This window comes from Gopherus flavomarginatus, chromosome 10 (genome assembly GCF_025201925.1).
Source record: "Gopherus flavomarginatus isolate rGopFla2 chromosome 10, rGopFla2.mat.asm, whole genome shotgun sequence".
Classification (NCBI taxonomy): Eukaryota; Metazoa; Chordata; order Testudines; family Testudinidae; genus Gopherus; species Gopherus flavomarginatus.
In genome coordinates this window covers 2,664,440-2,692,294 of record NC_066626.1, presented here as the reverse complement: position 1 = coordinate 2,692,294, position 27,855 = coordinate 2,664,440, and the positions used below count along the sequence as shown (strand labels likewise).

General features: G+C 43.5%; 2 protein-coding genes across 16 annotated transcripts in view; one reads left to right on the top strand and one right to left on the bottom strand.

Annotated features, from left to right (window-relative positions):
* Positions 1-17,731, top strand: part of LOC127058929 (anterior gradient protein 3-like) — a 30,253-nt gene extending 12,522 nt beyond the window's left edge. For 2 of the 6 annotated variants that reach the window (XM_050969431.1, XM_050969430.1), the window contains 8 exons: positions 5,195-5,256; positions 5,848-6,003; positions 8,795-8,858; positions 9,914-9,966; positions 13,053-13,129; positions 13,664-13,727; positions 15,959-16,042; positions 17,204-17,731. In XM_050969431.1, the coding sequence (XP_050825388.1) occupies positions 5,853-6,003; positions 8,795-8,858; positions 9,914-9,966; positions 13,053-13,129; positions 13,664-13,727; positions 15,959-16,042; positions 17,204-17,253 (543 nt within the window). In that variant the 5' untranslated portion in view covers positions 5,195-5,256; positions 5,848-5,852 and the 3' untranslated portion in view covers positions 17,254-17,731. Of the gene's footprint in view, positions 1-1,737; positions 3,167-3,205; positions 5,257-5,847; positions 6,004-8,794; positions 8,859-9,913; positions 9,967-13,052; positions 13,130-13,663; positions 13,728-15,958; positions 16,043-17,203 lie in introns of those variants that run through there. The other 4 variants (XM_050969428.1, XM_050969427.1, XM_050969429.1 and 1 more) reach the window with 3 other exon arrangements.
* A 3,752-nt stretch (positions 17,732-21,483) lies between these two features.
* Positions 21,484-27,855, bottom strand: part of USP40 (ubiquitin specific peptidase 40) — a 69,200-nt gene continuing 62,828 nt past the window's right edge. For 8 of the 10 annotated variants that reach the window (XM_050969381.1, XM_050969384.1, XM_050969378.1 and 5 more), the window contains one exon: positions 21,484-24,641. In XM_050969381.1, coding sequence (XP_050825338.1) covers positions 24,533-24,641 — 109 coding nt within the window. In that variant the 3' untranslated portion in view covers positions 21,484-24,532. The remainder of the gene's footprint in view (positions 24,642-27,855) is intronic. The other 2 variants (XM_050969389.1, XM_050969390.1) reach the window with 1 other exon arrangement.

Genomic DNA, 27,855 nt, shown 5'->3' with positions numbered 1-27,855 from the left:
GGGGGGGGAGAAATAAATTGACGAGATATACCCTGAACCACCCCGGACAATGTTTTTGATCCTTCAGGCATTGGGAGCTCAGCCAAGAATGCAAATGCTTTTCGGAGACTGCGGGGACTGTGGGATAGCTGGAGTCCTCAGTACCCCCTCCCTCCCTCCATGAGCATCCATTGATTCTTTGGCTTTCTGTTATGCTTGTCACACAGCACTCTTCTGTGGCCTCTGTCTATCATAGCCTGGAGATTTTTTCAAATGCTTTGTCATTTCGTCTTCTGCAACGGAGATCTGATAGAACAGATTTGTCTCCCCATACAGCGATCAGATCCAGTATCTCCTGTGCGGTCCATGCTGGAGCTCTGTTTGGATTTGAGACTGCATCGCCACCCGTGCTGATCAGAGCTCCACGCTGGGCAAACAGGAAATGAAATTTAAAAGATCATGGGGCTTTTCCTGTCTACCTGGCCAGTGCATCCAAGTTCAGATTGCTTTCCAAAGCGGTCACAATGGTGCACTGTGGGATACCGCCCAGAATCCAATACTGTCGATTTGCGGCCACACTAACCCTAATGAGACATGGCAATACCGATTTCAGCGCTACTTCTCTCGTCGGAGAGGAGTACAGAAACCAGTTTAAAGAGCCCTTTATATCGATATAAAGGGCCTCGTTGTGTGGACGGGTGCAGGGTTAAATCAGTTTAACGCTGCTAAATTCGGTTTAAACGCATAGTGTAGACCAGGCCCTAGAATACTCAAGGAGCTGACTGAGAAGATATCTGAGCCATTAGCGATTATCTTTGAAAAGTCATGGAAGATGGGAGAGATTCCAGAGGACTGGAAAAGGGCAAATATTGAGTCAATCTATAAAAAGGGAAATAAGGACAACCCAGGGAATTACAGACCAGTCAACTTAACTTCAATACCTAGAAAGATAATGGAGCAAATAATTAAGAAATCAGATTGTACGCACTTAGAAGAAGAAGATAAGATGATAAGTAACAGTCAGCATGGATTTATAAACAAATTGTGTGAAACCAATGTAATAGCTTTCTTTGAGGGGGTAACAAGCCTTGTGAATGGGGCAGGGAAAAGGTAGATGTGATATATCTTGACTTTAATGAGGTTTTTGAGTAAGTCTCGCATGACCTTATCATAAACAAACTAGGGAAATACAATTTAGATGGAACATAACTGGTTGGAAATTGTTCCAAGAGAGAAGTTATCAGTGGTTCACAGTCACGCTAGAAGGGCATATCAAGTGAGGTCCTGCAGGCATAGACGCTGACTTGTATTTTTTCCTGGGGGTGTTCCAGCCCCTTTCTGCCCTGAGGCCCCACCCCCACACTGCCCCTTTCCCCATGGCCTCGCCCTTGCTCTGCTTCTTCTGCCCCACTCCACCCCCACCCCTGAGACCTGCCCTCATTCCTCCTCCTCTCCAAGGCCCCACCTTCTGCTCACTGCTCTCTGCCCTCCCCCAAGCCACACCCTCAGCTGTTTTGCGGCACCACCGATTAGCTGATCGGGGTAAAGTCTATGAGTCTATGAGCTGGTCGGTGGTGCCGCAAACAGCTGTGGCTGGCGCACCCACAGAATTGGTGCATATGCCTGTAGGGATCAATTCTGGGTCTGGTTCTGTTCAATATCTTCATCGATGATTTCGCTAATGGTACAAAGAGTACACCAAGCGGTGAGGGATTGCAAGTGCTTTGGAGGATAGGATTATAATTCAAAATGAAGTAAATGGGATGAAATTCAATATGGACAAATGCAAGTACTCCAATTAGAAAGGAACAATCAGTTGCGCACATACAAAATGGGAAATGACTGTCTAGGAAGGAGTACTGCAGAAAGGGATCGTGGGGTCATAGTGGACCACAAGCTAAATATGAGTCAACAGTGTAACACTGTTGCAAAAAAACCAAACATTGTTCTGGGATGTATTAGCAGGAGTGTTGTACGCAAGACACGAGAAGTAATTCTTCTGCTCTACTCTGCCCTGATTAGGCCTCAGCTGGAGTATTGTGTCCAATCCTGGGCACCACACTTCAGGAAAGATGTGGACAAACTGGAGAAAGTCCAGAGAAGAGCAACAAAAAACAATTAAAGATCTAGAAAAACATGACCTATGAGGGAAGATTGAAAAAATTGGGTTTGTTTAATCTGGAGAAGAGAAGACTGAGTGGGGACATAACAACAGTTTTCAAGTACATAAAAGGTTGTTACAAGGAGGAGGGAGGTAAATTGTTCTCCACCTCTGAGGAAGAATAAGAAGCAATGGGCTTAAATTGCAGCTAGGGCAGTATATGTTGGACACTAAGAAAAACTTACTGTCAGGGTAGTTAAGCACTTGAATAAATTGCCTAGAGAGGCTGTGGAATCTCCCTCATTGGAGATTTTTAAGAGCAGGTCAGACAAACACCAGTCAGAAATGGTCTAGGTAATGGGTTTTGTCTACACTAGCACTTTTGTTGATAAAATTTTTGTCAGGGCCAGGAGTGTGAAAAAACACTTGTGATCAACTTACATTTCACCAACAAAAGTGCTGGTGTGGACAGCACTGTGTCAGCAGGAGAGGCTCTCATGCTGACATAGCTAACACCGCTTGTTGGGGGTGGTTTAATTATGCCAGCTGGAGAGCTCTCTCCAGCCGGCAAAGAGAGGCTACATGGAAGACCTTACAGTGGCACAGCATAGACGTAGCCAAGGCCGGCTCCAGACACCAGCAGAACAAGCACGTGCCTGGGGTGGCACATGCTAAGGGGCGGCATTCCATCCATTCTTGGGGCAGCAGAGTCCAGGCAGCTTTTTTTTTTTTTTTTGCGCTTCGGCAGTCTGAGCGAGGGCAGTCCGAGAGTTTTGTTTGGTTGGTTTTTTTTTGCTTGGGGCAGCAAAAATGGTAGAGCAGGCCCTAGATGTAGCCAGGTTGTGCCATGAGTGCAGGGGACTGGACTAGATGATCTCTCAAGGTGTCTTCCACTCCTATGATTTTATGGTTCTATCATTCGGGCTGCCTAATAATTTCAGTTATAAAGGATGCTTGTGACTTTCCGTTGAGCAGCTCTCCCATCTCCCTCATTTGCAGCAGGCCTTTGATAATCCTTGGGGGCTTGAGAAGTGTCTTTTCATCGTCCCATGAAATGCCATTCAGCTTTTGATGAGCTATACATTGGTAATCACCATGTTCCTTCTCTTCTCTCACTTTCCTCAGGGAAATGTTGGCAGCATGCCACACTCACTGAACATTCTGGAGATCCAGGCTCACGCCAAGCAGCAGCATCACATACTGGACTGGGAACACCAGCAAGCAGCTATAGTAGGAAGAGGGGAGGAGGAGAGCTTAGCTGGACTCCCCCATACATCTGGAGACCCACTACATGGCCCCAGTGGCCATTGATACTGCCCCCAGAAGCACCATTGAGGCAGGAGCTCCTCCATCTCCCGGGCAGAAAGAGACAGATGGGCAGGAACCCTGCCCCACACCATCCCATTTGGAACAATAGCCTCCTCCTACTGCTACCTGGAGTTTAGGCAGCAATCTGTGCTGAAGGCCCTGGGTTCAAACCCTACAGAAGATTCAAGCACAAAGGAGAATGTTTTGCATAAAACACACACACTTAGGAAACTACACATAGAGAAAAACTGTTAAAAGACCATTATTTCAGCTGCAAAGTCAAGCACTTGAAAGTTAGGAAATGCCAGATACACAGTTGCCTGTGCAGTCTTAACTCAGCCCTTTGTGCATATGCATTTTGAAACAGTCTTTAGTTACATGCTCACATGCTATTTTTTTCCTCAGTCAGTGCACAGGATGGATACACAAGAGGGCCAAATTATGGTTACACAGGCAACTGTAAATCTGACATTTCCTCACTTTTGAGTGCTTGACTTTGCAACCTCAATCATTTTCTTTTAACGTAGTATTTTGGGTGAAATATATTAAAAAATATTGTTTTAAAGAACAAGGCTATAATCCCCTGTGGAGGGTTGGAATTCTCCCATGGCCATGGTTTATGACAGGCATGGCCAAACTGCAGCTTGTGAGCAACATGTGGCTCTTTTACAGTTAAAATGTGCCTTGTGGACCCATCACCCTGCTTCTCTCTCACGAGACTGGGCCTGCAAGTTGGGGGAGAAGCTTGGGGCTTCTTCCCTGCAGTAGGGTGATGGGATTAGGGTTTTCTGCCCTGCAGGGCAGGTTAGTGTCTTGCAACTCTCAAACTTCTGAAGATTAAAGTATGTGGTTCAGAGGGTCAGTAAGTTTAGCCACCCCTCGTTTATGATGTTACAGGACCCCCCGGTTTGTATTGTAACACTAATCTTCATGCTACCACCTAGATTATCCCATTCATTTACTGCTCTTCCTCAGGATCAGCTCTTGTATTACACTGCTGTTTTCTATGGCTTCAACATGGTTCCGTTCAAAACAGGATTTTGCCCTTTACATTGTGGTAGCTTATCTTCCTTACTATTTAGTTTCTTCTAAAGCACCTAAAACTAAAGCCTTTTGTAAATGCAAGTACATTGGGGGCATGGACAGCTGATCTAATGGGTTACACTGGATGTCAAGAGAGAGGCCAGATGCTTTCCACCCGCTATCCTTACAATCTACAGTAGTTGTGAGAGTTTACTGACACAGCCAACCAGGCTGATGCAGGGAGTTAGCCATTCTACTGTAATTCAGTCCTGTGTAGCTGAAGCTATAGTAATATGCAAAAATGAAAAAAGAATTGATTACATTGTCAGGCCCCTTTGAGATGCTGCAGAATGCTAACAAATAATATCCATTGAAAAAGTTCTTCAAGTGGTTTTGAACAGAAATGACACTAACTCTTTTGAAGAATTTAGGAAACAAAAAAAAATTACATATATGATTTCCTCTTAAACTTTTCATATGCATTTAGACCAAAATCTTAGACCAGCTCGTGGCTTAGAGACACTTAGCCCATGCTTAGGTAAGCATATATGATAGAAGAAGGTGTGTCTAGTATAAACATTATAGTGAATACTTTCATGAATCACTATCCCGTGATTAAAACCAAGCACACGGCTGTGTCGATTAAAAGAAAGCTATTATAGGAAGGTTGTTCTGCACTTTGTCAGGATCAGGATATCCTGGAATTTCTGTTGATATTCATCCTTGCTAACTAAGCAAATACAGGGGTATAAATAACTGTTCGCTTACTTATTCCTACCACAGAGGAGTCACTGGAAGAGGTGCATTTTCACAGTCTGCTCAGAGACCTCAGCCTAAGGTTCCAGGTGAGAAAATAATTCAAAGAAAATGCATTTTTATAGGCCTGTCTTTTTCCTGAAAAGGATACGCATTTCCTTTCCAAGGTGTCCGCTTTCTCCTTGCTGCTGTTCCTACAGCTGTCATTGCTATTCTGCAGGTTAAAAACTGTAACAAAAATTAAAATAAGTAAAAATCTGTAAACAAAATTATTTCAAGAGCTGTAAAGGATTGTTGCTGGTGTATTTGACATCACACAATGATCCATGAAGCAATGTCAAACCAACATTGCCAAACATAGCTGATTCATTTTTGGCTACAAGCATATAAAGTCTCATCTTCAGAGCTGCCGAGCAACCCCAGCTCCCACTGAAGCACATCTTTGAAAATCAAGCCACTTTGATTAAAGTGAATTTGGAAACCTATTTTTAGGCAATGAGGTTGAAACAATAAGCAAACAAGGTGCTTTGACCAGGAACAAAGCTTCCTGAGTAACTTCTGCTGAAGTGAGGTGTCCATGAGACATGGCTTATAGGCATTTCAAAGTTGTATCGTCTTACGCAGAAGCTGTTTAAAAATTTTCTCTCTTAACTCTAGACACTTCTGAATTTACTTTCCAGAAAACATGCACTCCTTTCAGTTACTGTGTCCTCTCCTCCTCTGCAATGCCCTGGTGGTAGCTGCCCAGAGAAAACTACAGAAGGTCCCTGAGCAGGAGGAGCAGGAGGAGGAGGAGAACGTCATGCGGATAAGGATGCCTCAAACTCTCTCCCGAGGTGAGATGGTGAAGTCTCTGAGCAAAGCATTTATCTGTATTAGCATTTCCATGTGAGGCCCACCCACATAACTTCTGGGCATCTTACCTTCGCAAAAATAATGTATAAACATGAATAGCACCCATGCACCCAGGTAGTCAAACGACTTCATAGATTCACAGATTCATAGACTCTAGGACTGGAAGGGACCTCGAGAGGTCATCGAGTCCAGTCCCCTGCCCTCATGACAGGACCAAATACTGTCTAGACCATCCCTGATAGACATTTACCAAACCTACTTTTAAATATCTCCAGAGATGGAGATTCCACAACCTCCCTACGCAATTTATTCCAGTGTTTAACTACCCTGACAGTTAGGAACTTTTTCCTAATGTCCAACCTCAACCTCCTTTGCTGCAGTTTAAGCCCATTGCTTCTTGTTCTATCATTAGAGGCTAAGGTGAACAAGTTTTCTCCCTCCTCCTGATGACACCCTTTTAGATACCTGAAAACTGCTCTCATGTCCCCTCTCAGTCTTCTCTTTTCCAAACTAAATAAACCCAATTCTTTCAGCCTTTCTTCATAGGTCATGTTCTCAAGACCTTTAATCATTCTTGTTGCTCTTCTCTGGACCCTCTCCAATTTCTCCACATCTTTCTTGAAATGCGGTGCCCAGAACTGGACACAATACTCCAGTTGAGGCCTAACCAGCACAGAGTAGAGCGGAAGAATGACTTCTCGTGTCTTGTTTACAACACACCTGTTAATGCATCCCAGAATCACATTTGCTTTTTTTGCAACAGTATCACACTGTTGACTCATATTTAGCTTGTGGTCCACTATGACCCCTAGATCTCTTCCTGCCATACTCCTTCCTAGACAGTCTCTTCCCATTCTGTATGTGTGAAACTGATTGTTCCTTCCTAAGTGGAGCACTTTGCATTTGTCTTTATTGAACTTCATCCGGTTTACCTCAGACCATTTCTCCAATTTGTCCAGATCATTTTGAATTTTGACCCTGTCCGCCAAAGCAGTTGCAATTCCTCCCAGTTTGGTATCATCTGCAAACTTAATAAGCGTACTTTCTATGCCAACATCTAAGTCGTTGATGAAGATATTGAACAGAGCCGGTCCCAAAACAGACCCCTGCGGAACCCCACTTGTTATACCTTTCCAGCAGGATTGGGAACCATTAATAACTACTGAGTACGGTTATCCAGCCAGTTGCTTCCCAATAGTTACAGTCAGTGGCTGGGAGACCTTCCCTCACTGCCATTCAGAAATATAGTCCCAAGCCATTACTTAAAGAGGTGCACTTTGATTGGGCCCTGAAGGCTACTAAATCCTGCCTGTGGCCCTTGGGAAGATTGGGACATCTTCCACGGCTTTTAGCTTGTACTGGACTACAATGCTTCCAGACCCAAATGTGGATGGGCTGTGAAGGGGAGGAAGTGGAGTCTGACGTTGCTCACCCTGTCCCAAGTTGCTGGCTGCCATTCAGCTACTGAGAGGTTAAGCTCAGTGTAGGCAGGAAGCAGCCACAAACGTAGCCTTCTGCCAGCATGTTCAGCTGTGCCATTCCCTCCTACCCATCTTGGCAGGCAGATGTCCACAGCTATAGCTCCTGACTGCAGCCAGCTCCATTCTTCCTTCGGAGCTGCTCCTCTGCTGAGAGTCAGGGCAGCATCTTTCCTTCCTAGCGGCCAGGCACAAGGCCAGGGACCAGGAGGAGGAGGACAGCAATATTTGTAAAGTGAAAATCTTGAGTTTTAATATCCAGCCCCCAACTGTTTATGGGTTTGATCCTCAGCTGTCCTAAACTGATGTAGCTCTATTGACTCCAGGTGGGCTAACTTGTTTTGCATTAGCTGTGGGTCTGGGCCTACATATAGAATGTGGAAAATCCCAAGTTTTGAAAAGAATTGTGTAGATTTTTGATAACCTGCTTCTGTTGTTAGATTTCTTAAATGTTCTTCAAAGTTGGGTGTATATCTAATCACTAAAGCACAAGTGTCCTGTAAAATGTAGATGTTTGGAATATTGAAATAATGTATATTTGGGTAATTGTCATATAATTGATCAAAGGAATATACCTGATTGGTCTTATCAAGAAAACGAGTAAATCTAGTAAGACCACAAATGTCCCAGTCTTCACATAGACACACATGGCGGGGGCGGGGGGGAAATGGAGTATTACAAAAAGGGAGACAAGGATGAGATTGGAAGGCATTTATGAATTGTGGCAACTCTTGTTCCTATGTCCATTGTATGCTAAGTAAATGGGTTAATTATTGTAGTGTGGATAAAGTTAGACCATAGAAGAAAAAGATGTATGGAATGGGGCCATCCTCCATGAAAGGAGGTGTTTTAAATGAAGTGATAATGGGTAGTTTAGTGCTTGTGAAAAGGGGGTACAGATACCTGGGGGTATCATCTAGTAGAACAAAAGCATGTGTGTTACTGAACCATGTGAGTGGCTGCATCTGTAGTAGAGTGCAATAATGTGACATTCCTATCCTGTAGTCTACCAGGTGTCTAGTGGAAATTGTTCAATACTTTGCAGGTGAGACATGGACTGGCCAGAGCTTAAATGCATTTTTTGTGGTTCCAATTTTTTCCCCAAGCTTCCTCCCCCAGAGATATTCCAAGTTCTTCATTCCCTTTTGTCCTGGATAAAAGGAGTGATGAGTAGTAGACAACATTTAGCCTTTGGCAACATTGGTCAGCAAAGTCTGGACATCCACCTGCTCCAGAGATCAACTGTGCCATTTGTACACAAAAGAAATTAATCAATCTATCATCTTCTCTATAGGATGGGGTGATGAAATTGAATGGGTTCAGACATATGAAGAAGCTTTAACTAGATCAAGAAACAGGTAATCTTTAGTTATTCTTATTTTGCTGCATCATAAAAGGATTTACATAAGGACACTGGTGGTAATTCTACAAGAAGCTATTGTTTAAATAGGCAAAATGTGCTAATATGATGCTAAAACCATGGACAGTGATTGTGTTATGATTGATTTGTATTCCAACAGCGGGCGAGGCCCTACTCAGATCTGATACTCCATTGAAGCTAGGCACTGTACCTATATATTGTAAAAAGCAACCCCTGCCCACAATCTGACGAAGTGGGTATTCACCCACGAAAGCTCATGCTCCAAAACATCTGTTAGTCTATAAGGTGCCACAGGACTCTTTGCCGCTTTTACAGATCCAGACTAACACGGCTACCCCTCTGATACCTGCCCACGATGGCTTTGGAAAAACTAAAGCTCATGAACATTCTAGGAACTACAGTTCCACTTACGTCATTTGACACCCTGACAGAGACTCATCTTCGTTTTCCTTGTACAAGCCTGATTCTCCAAGATGACAAGTGCCTTTCAATCTTGTTGATTTAAAGAGCAGCTGAATAGAACTTCGGTGGGAGGTGACCAGCATGTAGGATTGGGTCCACTGTATTTATCAGATTAATTTCGAATGCAGTTGCTCCTGTAACTGAAAGCTTTCACACTTCAAAAGTCTTGGACTTCTATATTATAAAATCAATCAGACTGAAGAGAGTTATAGAAATGTAGTTTCATCCTGGTTTCATTAAACTTCATTTGCGTGTTACGGTTTCACTAGAATCTCTGTACATGATCCTTTCTTTGTATATCACCATCTCTATATGATCGAATAGCCGTGGACTTGGAATATGAAGGGACATTCCACTTATAACAGCCAAGCAATGCACAAGATCATAATATGGGAAGTATACTTGGAAGATCCATTAACAAACAAACCAAGCTCTTCTCATAGTTCCTGGATGTGGCTTTTAGCAGCATCAGAACCCCATTGCAATTATAACCCAGTAACAACATAGTTGCTTATATGTTAGTGTTTTCTAAAAATGATCTGACATGCCACCTTTTTCATGTCCTTTTAGCAAGAAACCTCTGATGGTCATCCACCACTTAGAAGAATGCCCTTATAGCCAAGGTGAGAAAAAAGGAAACCCTTCTAAATCAAACTGAACCCCTTCTAAGACCTCCTGAATCATCCTCCAAAACAGGAGCAATAAAGCATGCTTGGGTTATAGGTAAGAGTATGGAATCAAAGGTCCATAACACCTTCTTGCACAGCAGCCTGCTTTAGGTCAAAACTTCAGTGGCTGAGGCACTGTCTGTGGAGGGTAAACCTGTTTCCTTTTTGGGTCAGTGTCCAAAATAGCCTTGGCACCCAGACTTCCTCGGAGAACACTGACAAGGGACATGAAGTCATTGCATCTTCCTTCACCCAGACCCAGCCAGGGTAAAGCTCAATTTATATTAATCAGGGGTTATAATTTTGTCAGAAAGAGGGCTCAGATATTCTGTTATCTTTTTCTAGTTATGCAGTATATACAAAATTACAAAACAGCATGTGATCATGTCATTAAAGACTGCATCATCAGGCATATGGGACGAGGGGGCAAAAATATTAATTTGAGCATTTTCTAACTTTGGAGTGCTTGACTTTGCAACCTTGATGTTGTTAGTTGGCTTGAGAGTTTGTGTGTTCTTCCCTGGGCTTTCCCAGCTCTGCACAGATAGCTGGTCCAGCAGAGCTCTGGGCTTCACAATTCACTTCACAATGAAGTTTGAAAAAAATAAGTACAAAACAGGATCAGAATGGCAAGTGTCATGCAACCTTAATTACGGGCATCGCTAGCTGTGCCACTTCTAATTATTTTTATTATTTATAAAGGGACCTTCATGCTTATGGTATTCTGAAAATGAGATGAATTAGATACTGGTAAAGAAGTGACTTGCCAATGGCATGCAGCAGCCATTCTCCGATCAATGTGTTCTAAACATCTAGAACAAAGGTTTTCAAACTCTGGTCAGTGGACCACCAGGGTTCCACAAGCTCTGTTCAGGTGCTCTGCGGATAGTTCCCTCTAAGGTGCGCGCCTGAACAGCTGCACATGGGAGAATGAAGGGCCATCCACCTAATTAGTGGAGCTGCACAGGCGTGGCTTCACTAATTAGGTACCTGGACCCTGGAGAAGATGCACATGTAAGGTGAGGTGGTGGCTTTGGGGGGAATAGCGGGTAGACAGGAGGGGGCAGTGGGGTGAGAAGATAGGGTGCGAGGAATTTGGGATGTGCAGGGCTACGGCGACCAGAGAAAGAGGTGACTTTCCCCAGCTTCAGGGCTGCGGCTGCTGGGAGAGACGGCCCTACTTCCCAGCCTCAGCTCTGTGGCTGCTGTGGTGGGGAGAGACCCCCCCCTTCCCAGCCCCAGCTCAGGGGCTGCGACACCAAGGGAGAGAGGGAGAGACCCCCCGCCCCTGCTCCAGCCCCAGCTCGGGGGCTGCGACAGCGGGGGACAGATCCATCACATCTGAAAGGTAAAACTACTGATACGAAAATATGAGTTGTGTGCTTTTATTTGTAGAACAAAATAAGTTAAAAGTTTTTTTAAATATATAGCACTTTTATCCAACAGTTAGCTAACGGTACAAACAACATTTGGAAAGATCATTAAGTGGTCTGCCAAGACCTTCAGCAATTTTCAAGTGGTCCACGGAAAAAAAAAAGTTTGAGAACCACTGATCTAGAATAACTTTAGATGGGACTTCTCTCCAAATGTAACATCTCATCTCCAGGATGGCATCTCTTGGAAGTGCAGTGACTTCTAATCACTCTATAATGCCACCAGGAGGCCTGAGAACTCAGTCTGGCGTGGCATTTTAAGACAGGACATTCAAGCCTTTAAGAGCATATGCCACCATCTATATCAGGGGTGGGTAACCTTTTCAGCCTGAGGGCTGCATCAGCTTTCAGAAATTGTATGGAGGGCCAGTTAGGGGAGGCTTTGCCTCCTCAAACAGCCAGGCGTGGCCCAGCCTTCCCCATCTGCTCCCCCACCCCACCCAGGACTCCTGCCCCATCAACCCCCCCGCTCCCTGTCCCCCGACTGCCCCGGAACCCCCACCCAAACTGCCCCTTGCTGTCACATCCAACTCCTCCTCTCCTTCCTGATTGCCCCCTGGAACCCCTGCCCCATCCAACCACCTCTTCTCCCTGACGCCTGATCTCCCCCAGAATCCCTGCCTCTGACAACCCCCGTCCCCTGACCTCTGACCACCCTGTCCATATCCCTGCCCCCTGACCACCCTGTCCATACCCCTGCCCCCTGACCACCACCCTGAACTCCTCTGCTCTCTATTCAACCCTCCCTGCTCCCTGCCCCCTTACCGTGCTGCCTGGAGCACCAGTGGCTGGCGGTGCTACAGCTGCACCACCTGGCTGGAGCCAGCCATGTCACCATGCAGCACAGAGCACTGGGTCACGCCAGGCTGTGCAGCCCTGCCACCCCAGGAGCTCACAGCCCCGCCACCCAGAGCATTGCACTGGCTGCACAGTGAGCTGAGGCTGCAGGGGAGGGGGAACAGCAGGGGAGGGGCCAGGAGCTCAGGGGCCAGGCCGGAGGGTCTTGCGGGCTGGATGTGGCCCGAGGGCCATAGTTTGCCCACCTCTGATCTATATTTATAAGCCAGTCAATCATTCCAAGAGGGAATATTGGTACCTTTCCATCACCTAGGAAGAGCCTTTTTTGCCAAAGAAAAGCTGATAAGACATACTGCGCTATTAGCTTTTCATCCCACCGTAGGTCATTCAGAACAAATTGAGGATCGCATGTAAATTCTGACCTCAGTATTTCCTGCAACATTTTAAGTACTTGTTATTATAGTAGTTTTAGTTCTATGCAGCATAAAACATGCACACCTGCATGACTCCTGTTCTGTCTTGTAATGCCAACGACTACTGGAAGAAGTCAAGTTAGATTTATGATTGAGTCCCACAAAGGGAATGAACTATTTTACATTACATCAAGCAGCAACTAGCTTCACAGGCAAACAACAGATTTTTCTACTGCTTAGTTTATTACACCTGAATTATCCAACCCTTATCTAACTGTGCATGTGATAGTCTGAAGATGCTAACCATACATTGATGGTTTTAGGAACACGATAAGCTGATATGAAACAGTGAGCTGCAGATCAAATTCCCTTAAATTATTATTTATTTATTTTTTAGCTTTAAAGAAAGCATTTGCTTCCAGCCCAGAGATCCAAAAGATGGCTCAAGAGGATTTTATTATGCTTAATCTGGTGGTAAGATCATAATTTAAAAGTCATAATTATCAAAATATATGGTGGGAAGCAGAATAAAGAGTCTTCACAGCAAATCAGAGATTGACTTCTTTGAGGTTTTTTATTAATTATTTTATTTTCATTCAAATATCTGGTTTCCAAGCTGCTGGAAACTCACAACAGGGTTTGCTAAAAATTCCTTTTTTAGAAGGAGGAAGAGATAGAGACATTACTACGCTCAAATCCAGATATATATATGTAATCCAGTCTCAGATAGTTTTCTTAGGACCTCTATCGGCAGGCCACGGTCAGTAACAGGATACCGAATTGAGTGGGACATTGTTGTGGTCCAACACAGCAAGCTCTGCATAACTAACTATTGGTGCTGTGTTAGATGCTGGGGGAAGAGGAAAACTCCATAGCATCACCCCACCAATTGTACTTGAAGCGAAATAAAGAAGACTGATTAGTTTGTTCCAGTTCTAGTGCTTTGACTGATGTGACAGCTGTTCTGATAATGACCCATCACAAAAAAGTTATTTAACTTTCTTTCAGCATTCGAGCACAGATGACAACATGGCCCCTGACGGCCACTATGTCCCTAGGATCCTCTTTGTTGGTGAGCTTCCTATTTCTTTGTGATAATCAAAACAGAACAGTTGCCTTGTGTGATGTGTAGCACAGATTCCTTGCTGGGACACCAGTGTTTGTTTTTTAAAGCTGCAGGACATTATGACCAAGCTTTGGAAAAGTGGCTAGTAATTTTTCTTGCCTAACCTGAGACATTTTAAAGAGATTTGCTTTTCAGAGATTGGCTGCTCAGCACTATCTGAAAACTGGGCTCCTTTAAGGTGTAAAGTCGGGCACCAATCAGTAGTCACCTTATTTAAATGTTGGCCACCATGGGCCAAATCCACACACACACACACACACACATACACTACAGACCCAACATGACATCAGCTGTAGTGTGTGAAAATAGGTAAGAATTAGATTCTCTGCCTATATCTGAATATTTATTAAGGATTCATTGGGCTTCCCAGGGGCAGGGTCTAGCTCAGGGGTGGACAAACTTTTTGGCCTGAAGGCCGCATCAAGTTTTGGAAATTGTATGGAGGGCCAGTTAGGGGAGGCTGTGCCTCCTCAAACAGTCAGGTGTGGCCCAGCCTTCCCCCCATCCATCCCCCCCCAAACTTCTTGCCCCCTGATGTCCTCCCCTGGACTCCTGCCCCAACCAACCCCCCTTGTTGGCCCTCCCGGGACCCCATCCACATCCACTGCCCCCCGCTCCCTATTCCCTGACAGCCCCCCCGGGACCACCACCCCAACTGCCCCCCACTGTCCCATCAAACCCCTCCTCTCCTTCCTGACTGTCCCATCCAACCACCCCTTCTCCCTGTCCCGACCACCCCCAAACCCCCTGCCCCTGACTGCCCCATCCAACCCTTCCTCTCATTCCTGATTGCCTCCCCGGGACCCCTGCCCCCATTCAACCCCATCCTCTGAATGCCCCAACTCCTATCCACACCCCTGCCCCTTGACCACCACCCCAAACTCCTCTGCCCTCTATCCAAGCCCCCTGCTCCCTGCCCCCTGCTCCCTACCCCCTTACCGCGCTGCCTGGGAGCACAGGCTGGCGGCACTACAGCCGCACCGCCTGGCTGCAGCCGGGCCACACTGCCGTCACTACCACACAGCACTGGGTCCAGCTGGGCTCTGCAGCCGCACTGCCCAGAGCATTGCTGTGAGGTTGTGGGGGAGGGACCGGGGGCTAGGAGCTCCGGGGCCAGGCAAGAGGGTCCTGTAGGCCAGATGTGGCCCATGGGTTGTAGTTTGGCCCCCTCTGGTCTAGCCTCATAAGCAATAGTTCCAGGGGAAACGCAATGTAAGATTGCTGGGCAGGAACGGGACAAAGACTGACCCTTTTTAATGGCCACGCCTACCTGGCGTCATTACCAATTTCAGAAGGGCAGTTCAGATGCATCTAACCAGCATATTGTTCAAGAGCCACTCTAAGGCAGATACTAAGCTCTGAGATCCGCAGAGCCGTTAGCCTAGAGCGTTTCTCAAATGCTGCTACCAGGGGCTTTACTTGCAGCCACAGCTTCCTGGGCTGTGATGGGAGGGGAGGTAGGGCAAAATACACCCCCCTCCCTGGCTCCTGGATGTACCACACTGGTGTTGGTTGCTGGGGCCAGCAGCAGGGTTGGGCCCTGCCCCCCTGTGGAGTCACCTGGAGCACAAGGTTGTAGGAGCAGGTAGTCAGTGAGTTCCCCACCTTCCCTGGCTTTGGGTTTCAGCCCTTAGGTGGCAGGGCAGCAAGCTCTGGTTGCAAGCCTTCAGGCTCCAGCCCTGGCTGTGCAGTGGCAGGCCCCAGGCTCTGGATGCAGGACTTCAGCCTCCAGCCCCATACTGCCTCCCTGCAACCCTCCATCCAGGGCTTAATTTGTCCCCAGGCTTGCCAGGACTGATTAATTCTGCTGTGAAAGGTGATACATGTATGGTTTAATATCGCTTTTCACAACAGATTTACTAGCTAGCAATACATAAATTACAATCATTTGGTCGTGAATGTGGGCATATTTTTTTGGTTTTCCTAAAGCTAATTAAGTATTTTAGGGAAAAAAGTGTGAGAGCGGTCACCAACAAGCATTGGTGGTTGCAGACTGAGGCCACCAAAAATTTTGTCCTAAAAACCCCTGGCATGAACACAGCGTCAGAGTGCTGTGCTAATGAACACCATTTGTAAAGGCTTGAATCTCTCCCCACCCCTACCCCCCAAAATTAAGCAGCACTGCTCCTTCCGAAAGACCTCCATTGCTAACATTTTGGACTTTTCTCCTCCTAAAGATCCCTCTATGACAGTTCGAGCCGATCTGACAGGAAAGTATAAGAACAGAATGTATGCATATGAACCAGAAGATATTTCAAACTGTGAGTGAAATAAGCAACATTTTACATGAAACTGTTAGTTTCATCTCAAGCTTATAACAAGACATGGTATTTATAAAGAAATAAGGATTTGAGAGTTTAATTTTTGAAAAGGGACCTATTTTAGTGGACCAGCCTCTCAAAACAGCTTGTTTTTGAAATGTTACATTTGCTTTGTTTATTAGAGCTCAATGGAAATAAGTGCCTTTGATTATTGCTGGAAAGTTGAGCTTTTTATTTGTGATAACTGCCCTGACAACATCTGAACTTCTCAAAACTTCCTCAGGAAGCTGGTTGTAGAGATGTGATAGACTCTGTGGGCCATGGCAGCTGACCTGCTTGCGTTCAAGGTTTTTGCAAGCTTCAGTATTAGTTTGAAATTGACTCCGTTTGAAATTTCCATCAGTTAAGTCACTGAAGTGGATAACGATTCCCACTTGTAATATTGCCAGTCCTGACTGTTAATATGATGAGACTGCCCCTTAAAAAACCCACAAGGTCTTTAAAGCTGTATTTTGAGTTCTCTGCCTTCTGATTTTAGAACCTTTACGGTACCTGGCAGATCATTTTCAAGTTTTTCTCTGAAATCATGATGGCTAGAAACTTATTTTGTAAAATTAAAGATGAGATTGTCACAGTAACATGACACAAGGAGCTGGGACTTTAAGAAAAAAAACATTTTAAAACCTCTGATTAAAAAAATCACAAGCATTGGCAACAGTGCACTTGTGCAGGTCAGTAATATGTTAACTGAATTGCTCTGTTTCAAAGTTACAAACTCTGTTACTGAAATACTGATTAAAACAGAAGTGTGTGTTGCTTTATGTGAGTTCACACTAAATCCATACTTAAAATATAGTCCCATCAGAAAAAGTAAAAAATCTGCAACCAGTTTACAAATCGGTGTTTTCAAATATTTTCTGCAAAAAAATCCCCATGCAAAAAAGCTTTGCTAAGATACAGTTATGGTTGTGAACAGTTATCAATTTAAAAATTGCTCGAAATATGTAATTATTTGAAATTTTTTTTAAAAAGTCAGGAGATTCAAAGCATAGTATAGTTTTATTTCCCACATAATTTAGCTATATGGTCTGTACTGTATATTAACAAATGCACACAGCATCACCATATCAGTGCTTTCAGTAACTCAAGTGTTTTCTACAGTGATTGAAAACATGAGACAAGCAAAGACACTTCTCCACACAGAACTATGAACAATGGGCCTGACCAGATCTACACATGCCAGGGAAGCGGACGGATTGTACAGCAAAAGCCAGGGCTCGACAACACTGATGGAGCAGAAAACATGAAAATACAAGTCTGGAAGTTTAGTGGCATTAGGTGCATTCTCAAAATGTTCTGTACATAGTGGTTAATATAGAGGAAGTGGTGGTACTGAGGGATTAGACTAGAATACATTCAATCTTCTCTGAAATAACTCTATGGCAAAGTCATACTTATGTGAACCCTGTGTGCTATATGGGGAACATCTGAACAGTACACTTCTTTCTTGTAAGTAACTGTTTATTTAGGAAGTTAGCAGGTTTACAAATCACTAGACAAGCATCAGGATTCTGTTTTTACTCACGTTTACAAGCCAATGTCTTTCAAACTTAATATTTAAAAAAGTGTCAAATGCAATGTTTTTTGGGGGCCAGTTTACTTTAATTATTGAATAAATGGTAACCAAATATCTAAGTATCCATTTCTGCTCTGTATTTTGCAGGGTATATATTTCCATAATTTTTTCCCAAACATAAACCTATATTTTAACTATTTCTCTCTAATTATGGGCTATTGGTTTTTTCTTCCCATGACAAGCTGCTAACAAATCTCGCAAATTCTTCACTTCTTTGCACGTGATCATTTCTGCTAGAAAGGCCCAAGAGAAGATTAACCAGTGTTTTCTTTGGTAATAAACATCCAACAGTCTAATAGTTAGTTATGAATCACACCCCAGTACTTTGACTGGACACATCCACCATGTGAGTCTTTTATAAGCTGTAAGTCTGCTTTACCTTTTTCCTCTCATCTTGCTTAAGTCCTCGACACAGAAGGCAGCCATGGTTAAATATACTCACAGTTGTGTAGCAAAAATTAAGATGTGTAATTCTAAACAGATTAAAATGCACACAAGGGCAAGCTGTATACATTTTCCAAATTTTGTACTTACCCCTTACCTACTAGCCTACTGGGTGACCTTGGGCAAAATCACTTGCTGTGCCTCAGTTTCCCCCTCCATTAAATGGCAATAATGATGCTGACCTCCTCTGTAAAGTGCTTTGAGATCTACTGATGAAAAGCACTAGGTAAGAGCAAGGTATCACATTACATTGTGAATTGCCACCATGACTAATGTAGGGCTCAGAAACGTTACCTGTTTTTAAAAACAAAGTCTTTACTATCATTCAAAGAACATAAAAGCATCTTCAATTAAATCGTTACGAATGGAGCAATTTTGATGGGACTCACAAGCATGGCACTACACACTTATTCCAAGTCACTTTTCTGAGTGTAGCCAAGCTTATATCAAACAAATAACCATGTAAAGAGTTTAAAAAAAATTGGACTAGAAGAAAATAAATTGAACTGCCAGTCCTGCAACCCGAGTTTAGGATCTGAAAATCAAAGATGATTTTTGGTGTCACATGACCAAGTTCTGATTGCTGAATCTTTAATGACTTTCTTCATCATCCCAGAGGCAGAATAGATTCCAAATGTCTCAAACCATCACAGTCACGTTTACATGATCACTTTTCAGACCAAACCCACACTTATGCTCAAGGAGAAAAACAGAACCTGATCCTGCAATAAGCATCATCTGAGAGGAAGACACAAGGCCTATGACATCTCTTTAGAAATGAAACTTTTTTCTCCCTTTTTTTGGCATTAAGAACCTTCTCTAAATTACATTAGCATTTCTAGGGAGCTGTGGGATGAGAATAAAGATCTAGGTTTATTCAAGTATTTTGAATAGATCTAGGTTTATTCAAGTATCTAGGTTTATTCAACCATCCACACAAACAGAGATGGTGCCCCTGCCCTGGAGAGCTGACAATCTACATTTAGATGTGACGTGATGAGTGAGTGTAAACTTCTATAAGGAAGGTCAGCATTTCAGCAGCACCATCATATGGTAACTTGCTGGCTTAGACTAGCCACATTTAGGGTGTTTTTTTTTACTAAATGCATTTAACACACTTGGTTACACCCTGTGACCACTGACTCGTCCTTTGGGTATCACAGAGGAAGTGAATTAACGAGGGATTGGAAGACAAAAGGATAGAGGCTGTGTGGGCCATGCATGGCTGCTAATGGAGGAAAACTACCTGGAGATAGTTGCAGAAGAGGACATCAAAGATGGCATAATTGCTGGGGGGGGGGGAGGTCAAGAGGAATTCTCTGATTATAGGTTGAATACAAAGATGGAGGTGGAGTTATAGAGGACAAAGAGAAGATGTTACCTCCATGCAGTGGAGGATTCCAAGAGGTGGATAACAGTCAGATTGATAGGTAAGGAAGAGGATTTCAGCTGAGAGGAAGATAGGAGATGGTCAGGGCATGGATGTCACATCTAGCTGCAGTTATAGAAAGGAAGGGTTGGAACGTCACAACAGCTGGAAGAAAGAATGGCCAAGATTTGGCTACTGTAGCAGAATAAAAGCAGACAGAAAATGGTTAATCAGTGAAATAACCAATGTTCACTTATTTCAAACAAACTTTTTTCTGTGTCAGTGATGAAGCAAGCATGATGGCTGGAGGTCAATTTTTATTCTCACTTGATATAAATTCTCCTAGACGATCAGAAAGGGAATTTTAGCAAAACCAGGTATTTAACCCCTAATGATCAAAAAACCTGATTTTTGTGAGGGGGTCAGTTAAAACTTACAACAAGAGCTACATGGTGTAAAGGTTTATAGATTTGCTAGTGATGAGAGCATGAGGTTGTCTTCCCAGCAACTCTTCCTTTCTGAGATGTTCCGAATTCCTTGAGAAAGGCACACAGAAAAAGAAGGAACACTCTTGGGTAGAGCTCTGTTTGTGGGTGGAGCTCGTGAGTACCACTACTTTTTTCTGTACTGGATCCACAGATTAGGTAACATGAAATTAAAGTTACCTAATACCTGGGTCAAATGCAGGGGGGAAAAAAAGGAATGGTTTGCATAAGCTCCACCTACAAACAAAGCTTCACCCAAGAGATACCAGAACAAGATACCACTTCGTGTGCTGCAAATCTTCATACGAATCATTATCATTATTCCTTTTCTTTCATGTGTATTCTGATGGTGGATTGCCATCCTTCTTTCTTGCTTGCTTTGATCAGAGGGAAAGAGAATGTTATCCCGTTAGTGTTCTGGTTCAGCATCAACTTTCCACTGGAGGTAAATGGGAGCAGTTTACATCTCTGAGCTTCTTTATGGCTGTCTGCAGACTCAGGCAGACATCACTACGTTAAAGAATCTTCAGATTGTGAACTGTGTATTTGCTATAACAAAGACTGGAATAAATTTTAATTGAAAGCCTAGAGGCTTGGGGTGCTGGGGGGGGGGAAGAGTTTGCAGGAGGGGAGTATTATGATGGCAGCCTCCAAAAATTACTGGCTCACTGAGCCCACTGGAAGCCAAACCCATTCAATCCTTGTTCTAAAATCCATCCACCCCCTGTTCAGGACTTCACTGCCACATTGTCTATAGTGCCAAGAAGTTTCTTCTGAATCAAGCCCGAATTTGTTCTCTCAATGTTGCCACACATCTGTCCCTGTGCTACCCTAGTTCCTCTCCCCTCTTGGAGTTTACCTCCTTCAGATATGTGTAGAATCTAATGTCTTTTTGGTCATTACTTGGAAATAATTAGAGCTCAGAAAGCTAGTTATTTAACAAGCGAGTTCCACCAGCTCCCTAATCACTTAGACAAACGGTAGGAAGTTATAAGAAAAACCAACATTTTTCCCATAACGAGGTGTCCAGAGCTGAATATAATATTCCAGAAGCAGTCTTGTCAGGGCTGTACTGAGATCAGGTGGATAAACGATTAAAACTGATTCTTTAAAAAGCCTTTTTTTTTTTTAAATTGTTCACGGGTTCACTGACCTCTAGAAGATTTGGGATATTTCTTTTGAGAGAGAGAATGAACAGATTAACATTAGGAAATTAGATTTATAGGGTCACAAGTTAGCAGGCTTTTTTGAAAATGGGGAAAATCTAACAGTTTCAGTTACCAGTACACACAAAGTTTCAATCATACAATGGAACTAGGAATACTCAGTGGAGAAGCCAATGGACCGCCACCCAGATCTGCCATGTGGAGCAGACTGTTCTACTAGGAAGTAAGTCTGTTTGAAAATTGGGATGAATATAAAATAGCCAGGCCTAGGTGCTATGCCTCTTAGAGCATTAAGAAAACTAGCAAAATCAGTAGTTCTTTTCACAGAATCTCACCTCCTATTCAGCCAAGCTATTTATTTTACTTGTTGAAAATACATTTTAAAATAGGAGCTCAGTGTTTCAGACATTTTGGATAGCCATTCATTTATTCCTTCTCTATGTTCATTAATTAGTAACCAATCTAAACTGTATGATATGTTACAAAGAGAGCATGAGTGAAACATTTGTTATATACATATATAAACAATTCTTTGTTCAGTTTCTGAAGCAGACTTCGATAATAAAGAGCAAAGCTTCTCCTCACATTGGAACATAACTGTGACAAATTGTGGAATCAAACTCAATTTAAAAAAGGTATTTTTCCCTTTAACAAAAAGCCTCATTGTGGACTGATCCTCCATGGGCTTTTCTTAAAGTCTTTCAAGCCAACATTAAAAACAATAACTCAATATTGGTTGAGTGCAGTCACTGCTACACTATAGTACACTATACTACAATACCCACTTAAGTACTTAATCTATATCTAAATTTCTCTGAGCTTCAAGTCTTTGAAAAGTATAAGCTTCACTTATTAAAGGAAGATGGAAAGAGAAGGGATAGTAGAACTTTCCAACATAGGAACAGAATAATAATAAAAAAAAAGTCAGCAAATTAAATGTAATGCAATGAAACAGCTTGCAAGCACACAAATTCTTTCCTTATTTACCAAATTTGAATCTTGGTACTCATTATGTGAAGTGTCTTCTGAAAAATGTGTGGTTTAACAAAATGTATGGAAAATGGAAAAAGGCAGTGCAAAACAAGGTCAGTTTGAGGGAGACACAACGTTGCTGGCCTCTGTCAAGTCTTACAAGAGAATCCTTCCATAAATACAGCATTACATAATTCAACTGCACTTGGCTCAAATAAAGAGTAGAACCAAATAACTAGAGATTAAAATATCCCCTTACCTCCCGACTAAAGCCCCAATTCAAAATAGGACCTAAGCACCTACTTAACTTGAAGTACATATGCAGCCACAGTGAGTTAGGACTGTTCACATGCTGAAAATCAAACATATGCTGAAATGTTTTGCTGAATCAGAGCCTGAAGGCAGGGGACTCAGTCACTCTGAAGCTCTGTCCAAAACAGTAAAATTCTGCTCAGCTTACTAGCAGGATCTTCCCACTTCTCTCCCAAATTTTTAATAGTCACCATAATGAAGTCTCCTACTACTAAGACTACTATACTTACAAAATAAACAATACAAAATTTAGTAACATACTCTAAATCAATACAAGTACTGTATCCAGTCACTTTGGGAGCAGCAGTTGAATTATAATGAAAACATTTCACTTTCTTTTTCAGAAATTGTGTTTGAACACTTCCTTTTAACAGTTTACAGGGGTTTTTCCAGCCATGACTGCAAGGTTTTGTAGTGTATCTGATCAGACAATTAGTTTTCCCAGCCTTATAACAGAGAAAGGCAAACTTGAAGCATGTGATGAACACTTAATTGTAGCTCAGTTAAGGATATGTGGTTATTTTTAATTTATATATATCCCATTCTCATCCTATCATCTAATACATGTTTAAAAAGTACAGTTTATTACAAATGAGATATGCTCCAGTGTTTGGTTAATTCAGTGTATTAACACTAAAACTCTTTCTGAAGAAACCACTGAACCTGACTGCAAATGAAATTATGATGCATGTACTATAAGGGAACATATAAAAAATAGTTTAGTAATTGTAAGCACTGAAAAATATTTTACAGAAAGATACTGAGAATTAATTTATTAATTGTAATGACCCCAGTTACCCCACACATTGGTAGAAAGATGTAGTCTCATCATCGAGCAAGAATTAGTCTTACAATAATACAGTAAATGTTTTATTTACCATAATCCATAACAGCCTTGGACAGCACAGTGTTTGGCTGGTTATTAGAAGTAACCATGTATTCTGTTTCGGTTATACATACCCCTTTTATTATTGGGGATGTACAACCAACTGTGCAACACCCAGAGGAGAAACATTTTTCAGCCTTTTTTTTTTCTTTTAACCTATTGAGGGCTATCAAGTCAGTCAAGCAAAATTACAAAGGTCCATTTAATTTGATTACCTTAAAATAAACACAACCTTTTCCTGAGTAAAAAAAAAAGTTCAGCATTCCATCAAACGCTCTCCTTCTCTCTTAAACTTTTTAATAACTTAGTGTATAATGAAAAAGGAGCAGGCATCTAGAGAAGAAAAACAGCACAGTGACAATATATTTCTAATTTACAGATGCAGCTCTCCAGACCCTTTTAGGCTTTGAACATATTTGCTCCTTACTTTGGCCAGTTTAGTGTATTTGTTCCGAAGATTAAGGAAATGCTGAAATCAGTTTCTGCTCATGTTCCTGATTAACAGAGAGAGCTTCATTATATGGCAAGGAGTAGAGTTTGGATTTGCTGCACAATGGAAAGATTTAACATAACAGAGGAGGCAAGTATTGAAATGTCACACACACTGTTGAAATCAGTCACCTCTGCAGGACTCAGATGGAAAACTATCAGTTTGCTGTTGGGCTGGAATTACTAGTGCTGCAGAAAAAAAATATATCGACAAAATGGCTGCAGAGAGAGAGGGGGGAGCATGAGCCCAATTTTGATTTAAACTATTATAAAGCTCAGATTTATCAACCAGGCATGTAAATAAAACCTAACATCTAATAATTTCAGAAGTCAAAAGAGTCAAGCAATTCCTTTTAGAAGTTACATGCCTGCATGAAAAAATAGCTTTGTAGTGATGGTCTAGGATAGCAATGTCAGATAAAAATACATATATGATTATTACAAAATAGTCACTGAAAGATTATGTACTATAGTAATCCATTTTCTCATTGATAAAGTGCATTTATCTAGCCTGAGAGTAAGTTCCACATTGATAAAGGAATGCTAATGCACTTCACCAGTATAGATTACAGGAAATCCAGAGCTGTCCTGAATCCTATAGCCAGTTGTCTCAGCAGAGAGTTAGGAGGACATTTCTGAGAAGACCATCCCTCTGCTGGTCCAGTTGAGGTACTCCATTCTAATTCAGTACATCATTGGCAAGGGTCACTCAGCAAGTCACCTGACCAATGCTATCTGAAGATTCCCACATTGATGGAAAGAGCCACTTCTGGTTTACGATGCTTAGTAGCCACCTTTCCCTCAGACAAAACATCGTTCTGTAAACGCTGCGCTTGTCGGCTATAAGAAAACCAGACAGTGATATTTCACTACAGCTTAATGCTAAGATCAGTGTACTTCTAGGAAGCTGTAAATCAATTTGGAACCTGATTATTACTTTGGCAAAGATGACATTGCGCTCCCACACTTGCTAATTGTGTATTTAAGTGTGCCCCAGGTGACCAAAGGGCTGATTTTCCATTGCTCTGTATCTTGGGCGGTCAACCTGTGCAGAGAAGGTATAACATGCTACAAAATCAGAATGGTCACACAAAATGCAAGCTAGGGGAGAAGGGAAGGTTACTTACTTGTAACTGGAGATTCATCGAGATGTGTGGTCCCTATCTGTATTCCACTGAGGGTAATTCACATGTGCCATGCACCAGGAACTGGATCTTTTCACAGTGGTAGTGTCTGTTGTTCTGTGCATACACCCCTGCACAGCCTCATGATTTCGCCCGAGGCGATACAGGACGGGGTAGACCGGCCACATCTTTCATTCCTTCTCCACCTACCATATCCACAGTGGAGGGGGAGGAGGATGGATTGGAATACAGATAGGGGCCACACATCTTGAATAACCTTCAGTTACAGGTAAAAAACCTCCCCTTCAAGTGATGGCCCCTATTGTATTCTACTGAGGGTGATTAACAAGCAGTACCTAGTTTCAAGGAGGGTCCCAAGAAGAGGATTGTTTCCTCCCACTGTGAAGTGGAAGACTGCTGCACCGAACAAGGTGTCCATTGCAGAATCATGCGCTAGAGCATAATGAGAAGAAAAGGTGTATACCGAACTCCACCTGGTTGCCTCCATAGGTCCGCAAGGGGTACGTCATGAAGCGCGGCTGTAGATGATGCCTGTGCTCTTGTGGAATGGGCCCAGATCCACCCGGTGGGGACCATCCTGATAGTTGATTGCAGAGTGTAATGCATCCTGAGACCCACTTTAAGGTTCTCTGGATGGAGATGGCCTGCCCTTTAGTTCTCTCTGCTCTGGCAACAGTCTGTGAGACTTCCAGAATGGTTTTGTCCTTTGTTGGTAAAAGGCCAGGGCCTTACGGACATTGAGGGAATGAAGCCACCATTCCTCTGAGATGTGCGATTTGGAAAAGTGGGTAGGTGTATGGGTTGGTTGACATGGAAGCAGGAAACCACTTTTGGCAGAAGCCTGGGATGTAGGTGCATAAGGAGACCCTGTCTTTATAGAATGTGGTGAAAGAGGGATCTGCCATCCTAGCCCCCAGTTCACCAACCCTCCTTGCAGAAGTAATGGCAACTAGGAAAGCTACTTTCTTAAAGAGAAGTAAAAGAAAGCAGGGGCCAGAGGTTCAAAAGGGAGCAGGGGTTCTTTAATGAGGGGAAGACCATTGAGATTGCACTGAGGAGCAAGTCTGGATAGATGGGTATTTGCATACAAGGTCCTTCCAGAATCTGGCAATCAAGGGGTGGGTGAAGATGGATTGCCCTTCCACAAGAGACTGGGAGACATTAATGATTGCTACGTGCACTCTGATGGAGCTGAGGGCAAGCCCCGAGGCATTTAGAGACAGAAAGTAGTCTAATAGCACAGGGATGCCCACAGCTTCAGAGATATGACCTCTATGTTGGGCCCAGGCAATGAAATGAGCCCACTTGGCCTGATAGGACTCCACCAAGCAATCCTTTCTGCTACTGGACAGAATATCACAGACCGTTGATGAGCAGTCCTGTGCTAGCAGAGGCGTCCATCCAGAAAACAAGCTGTCAGGTGAAGGGCCCTTGGACTGGGGTGTCTGAGTTTGCCACTGTGTTGCATAAGTAACCTGGGGAACACTGGTAGTGGGAGCGTGGGATGTTCTGACAAGCAGAGAAGAAGAGGGAACCACAACTGGCAAGGCCAATATGGGGCAAGCAGGATGATCGTCACCCTCTCCCATCTGAGTTGGCAAAAAACGAGTCGTAGGAGTGGCAGTGGAGAGAAGACCGTTGTTCCAGTCCAACTAGTCAACGATCACAGTGTTCCCCCTACAAGTGGGTACCGAGACCTCCCCTGGAGCAGTACTGGATTCAATTGGTGTTGGTGTGAAATGCAAAGAGTCTCTGGTCAGAGTTCCCCAGCAGCCAAAAACAGCCATGACCACTGCGTCGTGCAGCACCCATTTGTGGTCGGTTGCAAAGTTTCTGCTGAGGGTATTGGCAATCACATTCTGGGTTCCCGCAAGGTAGGCTGTGGCTAGGAATATAGGCTATGACATACACCATTTCCAGAGGTGTACAGCTTTCGCATATAGTGCTGGGGACCATGTACCACCTTGCTTGTTTATGTAGTAAACTGCAGTGGTGTTGTCTGACATGGCCAGGACATGATAAGAACAGACAGCTGTTAAGAATGTGTGGCATGCCTTGCATGCTGCTCATAGTTTGAGGATGTCGAGGTGCATCCTGGCTTCTTCGGCAGTCTAAGTGCTTTGTGTCATGCAATGTCTCATGTGGGTGCCCCAGCCCTTGAGTGATGCATCCGTTATAATTGTTACACTCGGTGAAGACGGGAGGAAGGGTCTGTCCACCATTAAAGAGAAGAGATGACTTCCAGTGGAATGGTGAGAGGGTATCCATGGATGGGCACATGGGAGAGTAGATTGTAGCCAGAGCTGTAGATAGCGGAGCTTGAGATGAGCAAAGGGTGGGACGTCCATGCATGGTGCAATGTGAGCGAGGAGGGAAAGGCAAGTTCTGGCTGAGACTGAGGGACTGACGTCACCAAAGATGATCAGATCCAGTAAGTGCTGGAACCCGTCTTTTGGCAAATAGGCATGTGGAGAGGCTGCACTGATGCATGCTCCTATGAATTCTATGAATTGTATAGAGCGCACAGTTGTCGTAAAACACTGATGCTCATTCTTAGGGAAGAGTAAACAAGTTGGAATGTCAATTCCCGAGCTTCTTTGCTGGACCGTGACACCAGCAGTCAGTCATCTAGGTACAGGAGGACAAAGACTCCTTGTTGCTGGAGGTGATCCGCTACCATAGAGAAAATCTTTGTGAAGACTCGTGGGGCAGTGATACGTCAAAACAGCATGGGCAGTGGGTGAATAGCGGGCTCGGGGAAGCTAGCCCTTGGTGCCTTGCCCGCCCCTTCCACCTGAGGCCCTGCCCCTCTGCCTCCCTTCCCCTGCTGAAGCCCATCTGAGGAGTGTAAACAGGATTCCCTCCTCATGACTAAGGCTGCGATTATTTCACAGAGGTCGCAGAAGTCA